This window comes from Pecten maximus, chromosome 6 (assembly GCF_902652985.1).
Source record: "Pecten maximus chromosome 6, xPecMax1.1, whole genome shotgun sequence".
Lineage (NCBI taxonomy): Eukaryota > Metazoa > Mollusca > Bivalvia > Pectinida > Pectinidae > Pecten > Pecten maximus.
In genome coordinates, this window is record NC_047020.1 from 31532876 (window position 1) to 31548281 (window position 15406).

Consider the following 15406-nt stretch of genomic DNA (forward strand, 5'->3'; position numbering starts at 1 on the left):
CCTTTGAAGAAGTTTATACAATTCTGAATACACTAACAACCATCTCTTTTATATAAAACTATTTCGTCTTGCCTATGATTTTAGAATTATCATCAATTAAGATTGTGTTAAAACGTCCTTTCAAATCCAATGAAAAACTGGCAATATTGTATAGCCCGACTGTTTTAAAGATTTTATTGTAAATGTTTCCTACATGTTTAAAAGATAAAAATAAAAATGAGACGCATACATTCGTATATGTGAATATGCATTTATGTTATGTGGTGTATGTCGTGACACTAGTTCCAGTATATTTACTTCGGCAAAGACCAACCACCAAACTGACGGAGAGTTGTTCGATAAAGTTTTCCTATAAGGCGGTTATACAAGTAGTGTCAGTGTTTGCTTAGTATTCTGATTATGAACACTCATGCAGGTCCCTGCTATTACATATTGCATGGGAAGCATACTGACAAAGATTAGCCCGAAAGTATGGTTCTGTGTTTCCTCTCTACTTCTATTACTCCCTAATTACTTAGCCATGTGTTGCATCGTTTGCCTTAGTGATACAAACATGAGAAAGTTTTTGGGGGTTCTGTTTCTGTGTCAATATAAACGAAAGCTTTACACATTGGTACTTGTTATCCCCTGTTTGTCATTCGCTTTCAAATGCCTGTTGTCATTATAGTATACAGTCAAACTTCGGTATCTCGAAGTCAGTGGGGTTATGAAATAACTACGAGTTATCACGAGTATTCCAGGTAACCAAGTATCTTTTATATTGAATTTTCTTCTTCGATTAAAGCCGAGTCTTAGAGCTTTCAGGATTCGAGATAAGGAAGTTTGACTTATTTACATTTGCTATGCGATTTCCTATTGACACAATACTAAGGGGCAGTTGCCACAAAACGCCTATAACACCCTGTGCCTTGGATATAACACCCAACGGGTGTAGGAATACAGACAGCTGTTTATGTAAACACGCACTATTTTTCAGCTGAATGTTTACTCTTGTGACATAAAAAGGGCGTTTTGTTTTAAAATAAATCCATTATTTAATAATTTCCCCGTCAGTTCTATTTATTTTCTCGACCATATTTTAAGTTAAAGGTGTCTAACGTCCTTATCGGGATGTTTTCGTCGGTCCTCGTGTTCTCGCTGGGTTACGTGACCGGCACGAAGGACTACATTAACACTTGGTCTATAAATATGGCCAGAACACCCGACTAACTATTTTGTCTTACAGATCAACTTACTACACTTGTTCATCGTACGTAGAAACCGACGAAAAGTGCTGTACATTCTTCTATTTATTCATGTACAGTAATATAACGGTGTTATAAACTGGTATTAACTGACAAAGTTCCAATTAATTGACTACTTTTAAAATAATTTTGACGATGATTGTCATTTTCGTAAGAATGCACAGCACTTTTATCTGTTTCATAAGTATTTATTTAAGATAGTCCTGTGCTCTAGGACGATTTATAGAACAAGTGTTAATGTTCATGCTTCAATATTGGAACTCTTCAGTGTTTTAAGTATCGAATTCGGCATATATAAACGAACAAACATTTACTGACGAATGCATTGGATGGTTATTAATTCAAATAATTATTTACAGATGATTTCCAAAGACATGCAAGTTTGTAGATTCAACACTGTGGTTAAACAACCGTCCTCTTCGTTGCCATCATGACAGACGATCCAAACTGCAATCTCGAATGCACTGGCAGTGAAAATTGAAGTCATATCCGCACCATGCCGTTTTCTCGTATAACTACATTCAAACCACATATTGAATAAGGTTGTTTTACCATACCTGATCAATTAAAAGATAAGAAAAAAAAACACAGGATGAAGCCTTCGTGTCAGGAAGTGTAGACACAACGCGGGATTTGTAAACAATATGACGCCATAGTACAAATTGCAACAATGTACAACAATGTATATTTTACACGAATACACTAATGAGCAACAAAATTGGACGCAACCTTAACCCACATGCGTCAGTATCCTAAATTGATAAAAATGGTAAGGCAATATAGATATAAGTATTGAACAGTTGTTTTAATGTTGTTATAGTCGATATGGCAGCAAGATGTATGGTCGGCAAATGCAGCGAGGGAAACTGGTCGGCAAATGCAGCTTGGGAACGCGTTTCCCTTGCTGCATTTGGCCAACCATACATCTTGCAGCCATATCGACAAAAACAAAATTAAAGCCACTTTTATAAAACGGGTTCCAATGCTGCATTTGTCAACAATACATCTTGCTGCCATATCGACTATAACAACATAAAACCAGTTTTCATTGCTTAAATAATCGTTTATCATGATAATGTGACCAGATGTAACATATCAGTGTGATGACACTGTTATGTATTTCATTGTTGTCACAATCATTCGTCTTCAGTTGACAATAGCTGCATCAATGATGCAAAATCATAAATAAACAAATCCGTGAACATGCAAGAGGAAGATTATAACGAACGGAAATCAATAAAGTGGCAATATATCATAAGAAAGTGTAATCGACAATCGTTTGTTAAGTGAAATGAAATAAACAGTATTAAAAGTAGTAAATTGCGAATTTGATAACTTCTAGCAGATTTGGTACAGCTTTACGATGGTGTTTATAAACAGAAAGACACATTACCTGATTGTTGCTGTAACAGACAGCGCCATTATTCCTTACAGCACAAGTAAATAAAACAACTATGTTGTTTTATGTTTATGACTCGCATCAATAAGAAGTTCATGGTTGTTGTGTTATATGGCGTATGGTCGAGATCAGAGTCTAGCTGCGTTGTAACAGGAAACCGACTTTACGAGGTACCATTAGGTGGCGCCACCAATCCCGTTCCACCTTTGAAGAGTTTCATGTTTATTCTATTTTGCAAATATAGCAACTATATATTCGTATCCTGTGTTAGGTTGACGCATATCAAGCAGATATTTCGAAACATTATTCATAGCATACATGTTTGAAAATATGTACATTGTATGTGTTGAGTATGTATGTTTTGAACAATTTATTGATGAGTGAAGCGCAGTAAGGACATCGTCAGTATAAAGTTGCCGGATTGGATGCAATTCTACAGTTTTAAGGTTTTGGCAGTAAGATAGCACTATAAAGACGTCGATTCGTTTCTTCACCATTCCTTTGTTATCCCTATGTGTATATAATTAGCAATCTCCCATCTTTGTTTCATAATATATATGTAGTGATTTGTACATATCTTTCCAAACATGCCTTGATGCCAAAGTCATGCTTTGTTTTCCTTTGCAGGGGTCATATTTGATCACAATTCCAGAGCCTTGGAACGTGCATTTTCCTACGGAGTTGAAACTGCCAATGCGACGGAAAATAAATTTAAAATTTACGCATATGAGAAAGTCACGGATATTCGGGACACATATCAGCTGAGTAGTTCAAGTAAGTCCAACACACCTTGTATACTAATTAATGAAATTATAGTTATTATGACACTGGTAATCTAGTATCAGCTAGAAAGGATTTTTTAATACATCTATTTTGCTGCCTATAACCCGATCTTGTTATCTTGTTGCTGTACCTTTGGTACTTTCCAATGTTTTTTGTTTCCGCTTAGAATGACAATTGGGGAGATGTCAGACCTGATAAACGATGGTGTGGTATTTGCAACACTGACAGAAATGTGTCCTTAAGAGTCTAAACGTTATTCCCATTCGACGCATGCTCACATAAACAAGCCTATTCCTTCGGTAACTTAAAACAGATAAGTTCAATCCCATTTCTTAAGGCCCGAAAGTAACGTCATTTAAGCATTTAAGATGTAAGTTTGTTCGGTGATGTTCTGAGGATAAGGCTAAAATATATTACGTTCATGTACTTTTTATACGCCTCTGAATGAATGAGCTTTTCCTCTGTGTGTGTTGCCGTCAAACAGGATTCTAGTATATACAATTATGATTTAGAGGTTTGTCTGTGTTAGCATAGAAAATATGAATTTATCAAGGAACATAGAATTCACATTTGCATTCAAACGACCTATCCGCGTACAACTTGGCACTATAACGAGCCGCGGGGAGATACTGATGACCAAATGGTAGGAAATTTAAGCGACAGATTGGTTGCCTTTAGTTTAAACAGACGACCCACGGTGGTTTAATGGATAATGACACATGAATTCAACCATATCCCAAAAGTTGCATGTACTTTTAGGAATATTGGCATCGTTTATCCAGTTAACAATGCGGTTTCACAATGATTCACTGCACTCATATACATCCCATAAAACCAATACCCGTTTCATAGTTTACACTTTCAGTATTCACATCATGTAGGGATGAAAATATAAATGTATCCATAAACATTTAATTCATAAGCACAGTTGTAAATATATATACTATTTAAGAACAGTGTTTGTGTTTGTGATGAAATGGAAAAAAAATCAGCATTTAAGTATGTTGATTTACAGTTAAAACTTATTAATATTAAGGGTAATACATCACGTTATGTCGACAATGCAGATTACCTCTGACTATTGTCACTCAGAATGAACAGCTATTCATAGTAATTTAAAACACATTAGTGTGCACTTTATACCAAAACAGTAGTGGCTGCTGTGAAAGCATATTAATCACGATTAAAATTTCATTCAATACCAAAACAATTACATCACCAGAAATAATAATTTAATTTCAAATATCAATTACGATTCCATTCCATACAAAAATTACACGAGAAGATATAATAATCTAATAAACCTAATGATAGTAATTAGGTAAAATGTGTAAGTTTAATTATCCAATTATCCTCCCGAAAAACAAATAATTTTGTTTCGTTTAGTTGTACAAAATCATCGCTGAACAAGTGAAAACAGTAGCATTTTTTTCAATATTGACAATAAGGTAATCAGATGGAATTAATATGATATTGTTATCAAATCTTGAGTTATCTGAAAAACGTGAAAGAATAATAACCCCCCGATTTTGCACCAGACGTGAAACAACAATCTCTCTCCATCGCACGTAAGGGCCCGTATCATGGTCAAACTACATCCGGGTTCTACCCAATTTTGATTAAATTCACTTAAAACATGAAATAGCAATCAAAAATAAAAATTTAAAGATAAAAAATTATAAATCACTTGAAGTCTGTCCGAATTTATTTGAAATCATTGAAAAAATTTAAATCAAATATCAATGTATCCTCAAAATCATTTATGCCTGAGTATAAAGTGTTCGACCATGTGTACGGATTAAATATTATTAAATTCTATTTTCTTATGCGATGTGAAGTCAGACGTGTCTCATCTTTGTACATATGCCTTGTGATTTCGTTGTCACCACCCTTACTCACATTTGTGTTTGAAACTTAACCCGGATGTGGCCTAGATTTAGGCGGATGTCGTCGATGAACGCCCGATGTTCATCTCCTTTTACTTTTTAAGGAGTCTAAAATCTATAATTTTAAGTTTTTATTTTTGCCTTCGTTTAATTGATTTTGAGGACTCCTTGGATTATACAAAAGATACATAAGTTAACACCAATAAGTATGAATTTGTCTATAGATAATATCAATACCGAAATAATGTAAATAGAGCTGCATAATACAACTGTTTCGACCTTTCAGGACTCGTCAGTAATGCCAGGGAGAAACAGTATGGTACTCGAGGATGGAAGTTTAATCAGATAATCTTAAAAGTATGTGAAATAATTTTGATACATTCGAAGGATTTTTAGAATGAGATATCAACAAAAGAAATCTTGCATCTTGTTTGATCCACAAGTATGAGGACAAAGTGATAGCATCATGTATTGTTAATCCGACAGCACAATATTGCTTTCATTCATGTATATTCAAAGCTGAAACAATTCCAATTAATCTAACATTAGATAAACAACTCGAGAAAGTTCAACAAACTATTGGAAATCAGGACTAATACAGAAGATTACGTTCGAATTAATCGGGTTTTAAGATTATGCTGTCTTACTTTAAGATCCTAGTCATTCCCAAATAAATAGGAATTAGAAAGTAAAGTGTACTGTACAAATAGTACCTACTCTAGTCTATTACCGAACTGTCTTGATTTTATTTTTTATACATTATATACCAAAGTTCATAAGAAAAAATCTTTGCCATGACAACTGTTCAACGTGTGGCTGGTTGTAGATCATATGACGTAATGCGTTATTCGGGACGGATAAAATCAAGCTAAGCTAATTTGCTATTCTTTTTAATGAAGTGTATGTGTAACGTGAGCAGGAACATCAAGAAAATAGCCATGTGTTAACAACAATAATTCTCAATCGATATACCAGACCATGTGTATCGGATGGATAAGCGTCTTCTTGGCACTGCTCAGTACAAAATTTCGGCAAATAACATTTAACTTACGTGAATTATGTTGTTCAGACGTAAATATTTTATTAAAAGGACGGCTTCAAGTTCATAACACATAAAAACATTTTATCACTTAATGGTTTAGATATGGGTCAATGCGAATTAATTCGGCCGTATATTTCATTGCATGTCGTATTTCACGTGACAAACTTTGAACTGAATTCCGATACCTACGCAGATATAAACACTTTACTAATAATTGCTATATTCTTTTGTTGTGAATTACATGTAAACTGCAGAAATCCTCATTGTTAATAACTATAAAGTCATAATGTCACATGAACAATGTCACTTACAATCTGATTAATGCCACTTGTTTTAAGTACATTTATATAATGAAACTCCCACGAATATATAAACATATCTGTATGACTGTGACTCAGTTTAAATAATGTAAAGGTCAATGCCATTTCAAAGATCATACCGATTTAGTCATTTGATAGATATGTGTATGACTTAAAGTAAGTATCTTCCTATACCGATGAATTGTTTCTTTCAGTTCTACGATAATGACGATAAGCCAATCACCTACTCTGTGACACTGAGTCAGAACATATCATGACAGCAAACATTTATATTGGCATGGCCAAGAAGTTATTAGAGCGTGAAGATGTATGTCCATCCTCAGGAAATAGCCTTATTACAGACTAAATTAATAATAACGGTATTTAAGTACACAGAAAAGTGATGTAGACCTATTAGGATTCCCGAAATGACACTACTCAAACAGATCTATTTATCTTCTAAACGAAACCAAAACTGATATCCTACTTGTAAAGGAGTACCAAATGCTACGATCTATGGACAACGTTTGATCGTAGCTAATTACATTATCATGAAAAAAGAGGTAATCACAGATTTATAATTGATTTGATTCGCCTATGGTCAATTGTGACTGATCGTATGATATGTTGCGATATTCAGGACGTCCAAAAGTAAGTAAAATTAATATGCAGTAGTATTTAAAACATTAAATTGAAATTAATTATTGCAATATTTATAAACAAATTGCTGCTACTATGAAAAACAAAACTGGAAATTTACATATCGGTGTATAATAGGTTTTTTTCACACTAGACGTATTCAAACAATTTATTAATTTCGGTGTCCGGTGAGATACCATGGCAACGTGCCACGATGGTTTACTGGAATGGCACTATAACGAAAAACCAAAAGAGGACACTATTCAGTAAGGCATCAAAAACTGTTGGAAAGAAAAAAAACTGAGACAAACGGCAAAATATGGTATTTGTATCATGTTGGATAAACTGTATGTAGTTGTGGTCGTTAAGATGACTTTTTATTTTTAAAGTATTAGAGATGACGCCCTGTCCAATAAAATCCTAAGACGGCATAAGGAATCTTACAATTTTCGCGAGGTACGACGAAGCAACATACATATTCGATCTGCTGCATGCTTTGTACTGCACAAAGGGGTCGTTTCAGTCATATTTTACTTTTATGATTCCAGTTATAGCATCTGTAAATGGAGTCCAGCATATGATATACAATTTAGAAATTTAACTAAATGATCACTGCAACATAACTTTAATATTTCCAATTTCCATGTATTACTTCATCTATCCTTTTGGTATGGCACGTTCAAACCAACAATAGTATACCACCTTGTTTAACCCCATGTATAAATATTTGTGCTGTTGACTCGATGTTGTATCTTGAGGGTGTTTTTACTATAATAAAATCTGCTAAATTATATAGACAGACACATATAATACAGAGATAAGATGACACGGTAGCAGTTTATATCGAATGTGTGCTATCAGATAGGGCACACTATTACACAACAGAATCTGTGGGCTGGCTTCAGTGGAATCCAATACCAATCAATGTTTACAGTTAAGACGACGAACGACAAATCCATTATGAATACACACCATCCCTTGAACATTTTAGCAGACAGAACTGTGGTTCTGTATCTCCCTTGATGAAGGATTTTATTAAAAGGAATCCACAATGCAAGTCAATGGTTTCTTGTAAACATTTGCGTATACGACATTGCAGATGCATCAGTTAATATGTTTCCCCAATGCCAATCCTTGACATAGTCATTCATTTCTTTCTAAACAGGAAGGGTTATTTCTATATGGTGATCGATGACCTATATTGTCATTAGATTTCAAACATACAACCATGTAACTTCAATATTAGATAAAGGATGTTGTCAATTGGATTTATTTGGAAATATCTTTATGGTTTCTTTTTTCAGACGATGCTTTACATCTTCCTTATTATTCAGAACAATTATAGCAGTATCACCGCTATCGTTTACAGGAAGTAAAACAATGTCTCTGAGGTTATGTATAATTAGTGTCGTGGAAGAATAATAAAAAACTACCAATACTCTGAAATATCAATGAGATATAAAATAACACTTATCAGGATGCCCCACCAGATTAAATTTTCTCTCACCATTCGCGGAGTTGTCTCCTGTCATTCCTGTTCTAAATTTCTTTATCACTCCCTAGGTTGTGATTTGTCTGTCACCAAGGGTGAAAACAATACAATGACGTCACTGCAACAATTCATTGACGTCATATCAACAATTTAAATCGCATGGCAACATTATCTTGCATTGCAATAAGACTCTGTTAAACTACAAGATACTGTGATGGGAGAATATCAACCTCGACAGAGCCCTCAAAACAACAATCATTATATCGGGATGTAGATTTCTCTGTCACACCCTCAAGGTAGGCTGGGAATCTATTAACCTTTGTAAATTAACTAAACAGGACTACTCATTACAATGGAAATAATACAAGTGTCCGAAAGAGTAAATAAGCGTCGCATGAATCGCAATTAAGAAATCCCTTTTGACATTATCTTTATCACTCACCCTTTCATACAGATGTGTACAAATATATATTAATCCTATCAATCGTTTCTAATATCCCCAAACCTTACAAATTTCAAATTAGCTTCGTTTATATATAATGGTTTTGTTATTTTCAAAGATCAAAGTGTCGATGGAAGAAATGTCAGTTTATGGTCAGTTTTTAGTTTTGTATTTCTAAACACTAAAAGACAACCGGTCATGTTTGACTTACCATCTATACTGTAATGCTTAATATCAAGCTTTGGAGAAAGCTACAGGGATCACGGACGAATCCTTTGCTTTCCTATAGTCAAATGTCTTGACATTTTCACATAAAAGAATGACATTCATAGACTGTTATTCTGGGTATATTGGAGCGATCCATACTAATGGCTATGTTACAACCCAAATATTTTCTTTGAAACTTCATGTTATACATTACTGGGTAAAAAGAAAGAAACAAAAAAAACTTGTATCTGCGCAAGATTCATCACATAATTTTCAGCATACTTTGAGATGAGTGATTAAATTTGTAATTAAAAACGAATCTTATGGTGTAATTGTTTTCACACACAGGGCATGTGAAAATAACCACTTTTTCATAGTTAACCAAAATATAGTCATTAATAAACCCATGATTTGTCGATTTTCATTTACACGTGCTTCTATCTGGACCGTTATCTATTTCTTTATGAATCAATTTTTTTCCCGGATCGTTGTCAATTTCAGCTAGAATCCTCCTCACCTTTGACCCTCAAAGGTCAGCATGCTGACCGGCGCAGAGAGTCCGTTGCAATAATCGAGGCTGGCCTATTCATCATTACTATGATCGTAAGCAACGATATAACAAGTTATGGTTATGTACTCAAAGGATCATCAGTCGGGAATAGATAAAAATCGATTGTAGAGGCCTTACCAGTTAATTATAGACATAGGCGGTCGAGCGGGGTGTGGGAATCATCAATTACACTGATTGTACACTGAAGTTGGACCCTTTGATCTGGTGCCTAACAGTGTTTTCCTAACGATATCCTTGTTCGATGAGCAGGGTTGGATATAAATCAACATGTCCATACTCTCTCAATGTTCTGCTTGGCACATTTAAAATCGGTTATCATACTTTGTAGATTTTAAAAGGAAATATATTTGTTCATTTAAATGAGGTATTGTTTCATAGTGGTATATATCATGTATGTTCATTTAAATGAGGTATTGTTTTTATTGGAATCATGTATGTTAATGTGTATACCATAATTTTCAATTATGTACCGTTATCCTAAAGACCATTTTAAATCATGGCGAATGTTGTAGGGTGATCGAGTTGGGTAATTGGTTGGAGTAGCGGTAACAAGCTAGCTGATCATACGTAAAACTTTATGGGGTCACCTTCTTGTAAACTCCCAGTTACTGGTTATGGGTTGGCATTTGTTTAAACGCTAGGTGTTACACGCATTCGTACCGCTCTTAATTGTTAGACATCACTTTGATTCAGATAGTAATTGCGTTACAAATGTGTATCACAGATTTATAATGTAATGAAAAATCCATTATAATTCCGAAATACACATCTTAGATAACTTAAACTGCAGATTGTAAAACTTGTAAATAATTTTGATAATTGTAACATATCATGGATCCTGCATTCTCTTTATTGCATCTTATAATCTTAATGAATACCAAAAACTCAAAACTAGATCAAAATAAGATCATATTTTAAATGCTAAGCAGAACTTGATCATAATGTACTAACCATTCAACTTCTTTAAGAAGTCAAGCAAGACGAACAATGAATGCCAAATTTCTGTCATAAACTCATCCCTCCTTTATTTCTTAAGATAGCAAGGGTATTGTCTGCATTAAAAAGATTACCATTTCGTATTTCAATGGAAATCGGTTAGAACACACTTAATACGACCTTTGCATTGATCACTGATATGAGCAGCGAGTGCCAAAACCACAAATGGCCAAATAAGATGTCCACGATGACAGATTTTCTTTAAGCTCCAAAATGAAGAGTTTGAATCTGATAACAGGTCTAGATGCTGATTGAAGATGGAAATTTGTATAAAATTTGTATTCAGAGGTTGTTCGTTATGTAAAAAGAGATTGGGTATGAATTTATCACAGAATAGATCACACGCAGATTTAATTGAAAGTATTAGCTGTTACTTTTCTGAATCTTTTAGAACAGGAATGCAAATTTAAGCCCATGTTATGTTGCATTCCTCTATGTCGTCACGTGTCAAGTCTCTTTAAGGCGTATAATGATGATTCCGATTTCCCGTATGTTCTGAATAACTACATAGCGTGCTGCCCGTTTCTCACACGTCCTTTTACCTCCAAAATTAAATCCAAATTATTTAAACTCGATTTTCAGTAAAAATAAATTAAGTTTGCTGAATACGGTTTTGCGTGATCCTGCGCATGGAAGTCATTAAATTAAATTTAACTAAATGCATTTTATTCAATTTACATAATTGGCAATAATCATCCTGATAGAGTGGTATTGGGGCTCAACAACAACAACAAATGAGCTCGATGCGCGAATGATTAAGTATCTAAATATGGCGATTTTTAAACCTTTCTATATCTGTACTGTGATGTTATTATTACCCTCATAGCTGACATATTAGATTCAATCATTTATGGAAAAAATAAATATATAAAAATATGTTTCAGTATGATTATCAAGCATATTTTCTACCAGTATAGTTGGCAGCGTTGTCATTAGCTTCGTTGTTAAATATTTCAGCTTTGAAAAGGAGGTTAAAGAATATCTCCTTTTATTTTATAAAATATTTACCCCAATTTGAATTGTTCTCTGTATGCTCTGTAGGGCGTAATTACGAGTTGTAAGTGCTTCTCTCATTGCATAATTAGTGACGGGTCTAAATGTGGGAACTTCTCATTCACTTCTTGATCAAAAAGTGTTTTCCCCCTTGACACCGCCTCACTTTTGGTCTTTAATTGAACGTTCTATGAGGAATGTTATATTTGGGTTTTGTATCCTGGCCAATATTAACCAAAGTCTATTAATTAAGTACCATACCTGCCGTTCTCTGATTTATGTTCAGCTTTAATGCTGTAAGAACGGTTTCACCGTTAGTATAATATTACCAGGTAATCACCGTGATCAGGTCTGGCATTTCAGTATGATGACACTGTGAAAGCATTATATCAGTAGTCCGTTCATTCAAGCATTTTCTGAACCGCATCCAAGATCAAGGATTGTGTTACGTGTTTTCTGCAAATGTAAGAAGTCAATACTATGGTTATGCTCTTGAAGACGATTAATGAAATGTTATTCTACCATTGCATCAGGGATTGTGTGATAGGCGCCTCATAAGATGGAATAATATGGTCGTTACATTGTAAATGATTTAGGAGGTCGTATACCTTACGTTACTATTAGTCCATTACCATCGCAAATACGGAAACATATTAAGGTTTCCAAACATTATTTGTATGGATATAAATCCGCGTTAATCCTAGACTTTGTGTCGAGTTACACCTACATCTTTACCCAAATGACATCATATATTTCGATAAGTGTTGCTACACCCGTATTTTATCATGCTGTCAAGTTTTCCGTTCGGAATAATAATTTCGATATCTCTTGTGACACGCTATCGTTAATCTTTGTCAACCAACAAAGTCTTTGAATCCATGTTTTTGTCTAATAGAGCAGCGTTTGATATAAGATATTCCTCTTCTGTATATATATCAGGTTGTAAATGTCTTGTGTTTCCAGACAGCTTTAAATCGAATTAATCAACCTTTGTCTGTAACTACCAGATGGTATTGATAGTCCAATGAACGTCTCTTTTGTGAGTTTAGGCAGTCAATAAAGTCATGATTTAGATATATAGATTTTATATTGCAATTTCCGAACTCCTGAAATACGAGTAAGCAGGTTTTCATACGCCAGATTGTTTTTATTGCTTGTGCTTACTACATATATGTTTAATTTCACGAGGCTGATATTTCGCTGTTGATTTAATCGGACCTGATTTGTGGGTATTAAATATTGCGCAACCACGCCTTGTAAAAAATTTCTCTATATAAAATTTCACTTTGTATTTATTATCTTTTATGATCTCACCAGAATGCTGCACTACAATGTAAGGACGACGAATACACATTTAATACCCTTCATCACTACCTATTTGCATATTGTTCTACTAAAATTCACCATACCTGACGAAAGATTTCTGCCTTTGTTTAACAGGTACAGATGTCCGTTAAAATTAACAAGCAATATGTGATAATATATGTTTCTGTTGTTATTTGTTATACGTTCTTTATACTGCAAAGATAATTTAAAGTTTATTAAATATCAGCAATGACACGTACGTCAGCAATCATATTCGTGCAATGTATAGGTATATCTATTTCTTTTAAATGGGTCTGTAATATTTCATTTAAAATCTTAACTACTTCAACTCGTTTCGACCTTAGCGTTGAAAGGTGGCACAAGCAAATGTATGCCAAAGCAAAGCCGATTGAATCAAAGTGCGATAAATTCCAATGGCCACATGTATATAATGATAAGCCCGTTGTATAATGTAACAGTGTGGAGTCTTATGTTGTCATATCTCGGTTTTTACATTTCAGTGTAAAGGAAATATAAACCGGTACATGTGTCATTATCCAATTATTCAAGAGAAACCGTCTTGCTATGACCTTTCTTGGTTGTTCATATAACGTTCCATTTAAGTAATAATCTTTATTAAATATCCTTTCAGTTGAAGTTGGATTTTCGATGACATTACACAAGCTGAGTTATTCAATCTTATCATTATTCTGCCTCTATATCTTTTTCTCTTAAAACTTGTTGATTTGGGAAATGACCATGCATTTGTATGCAGCAATTAATTCCTGCTTGAGAATAAAGAGGCATCAGTAAAATCGACTATAGAAGTGTTAACGACATATCAGACTGCGATTACTGGTGTTCGTACTTATCATCATGACTTGGTTACGGAATGTATTGTTAACTTGATGAATCATAAACTTGAAATGTTAAATATTCAAATCAACTTCAATATTTCTCATATAATAGCGTTTAGATCTCTAGGGAAATATAAAAACATGACTCTTGTGCTGAAGTGGATTATATGTTGTATATATTGTCAATGAAAGTTTAACGTCATGTTGTCTTAAAGCTTGTCAAACTGAAAGCAAGTAATTGTAGATGAGAGAATTTACTGGCTAGGACTTATACAAAGCATAGTCAGCTAAAGAGGCTCCTCGGATTTTTAAACCAACATGAAAAATATAAAAGACTAAGTGAAAATTTACTATTTAAACATGCTGACAAGAAAATGACAAATGAAACACCATGTCGACGAATACATATTCAATACATACTTGAAATAATGTCATAAGAAATCATTTGATTATACGCCAAGCTCAAGATGCTTGAAACCACAAGACAAGTAAGAGGAACCTTAACAGGGATATACGATAATGAATTGACTGGTCGATACATGTCTCATCAAATTGACCCAAAGTGCATATTATTGGACATTTACATCGACAAAGAATCAGGCTGTTTGGCTGTATTGGCAGTAGCTGCCACGTTTGCTGTACAATCACACACAGCTTGAAGTAGCAATCGCCATTTTCTATCACAATAACACGTTTGAGGTAGGAACACAACTGAGAAGTTATTTTCTAGGACATAATTGAAACTGTAATTTGATTTGGTTTATTTTGTTTAACGTCCTATTAACAGCTAAGGTCATTTAAGGACGGCCTCCCGTGCGTTGGACATGCATGCGTGTGATGAGTGTGTATGTGTGTTTTGGGAGGCTGCGGTATGTTCGTGTTAAGTCTCCTTGTGATAGGCCGGAACTTTTGCCGATTTATAGTGCTACCTCACTGAAGCATACTACCGAAGACACCCAGCAGCACACCCCACCCGGTCACATTATACTGACAACGGGCGAACCAGTCGTCCCACTCCTTGTATGCTGAGCGCTAAGCAGGAGTAGCAACTACCATTTTTAAAGACTTTGGTATGTCTCGGCTAGGGGACAGAACCCAAAGCCTTCCTCACAGCAGCGAACGCTCAACTAAAGGCCAAAAGTGAGGCATTGTCAAGGGAGACATTTGGAAGTAGAAAGTTGTTAAGAAAGAGAAAAGATAAGATCCCAAATTTAGTCGCCTCTTACGATCATGCAATGGGGGCAGCTGGTA

The 15406-nt window shown here is 34.5% G+C and overlaps 1 protein-coding gene across 1 annotated transcript in view; it reads left to right on the forward strand.

The window, feature by feature from the left end:
- The first annotated feature begins 2607 nt into the window (after positions 1-2607).
- The window catches only part of LOC117330140 (glutamate receptor 3-like), a 49654-nt gene continuing 36855 nt past the window's right edge, over positions 2608-15406 (forward strand). The window contains exons 1-2 of the mRNA XM_033888360.1: positions 2608-2683; positions 3271-3417. Of these exons, the coding sequence (XP_033744251.1) occupies positions 2608-2683; positions 3271-3417 (223 nt within the window). The remainder of the gene's footprint in view (positions 2684-3270; positions 3418-15406) is intronic.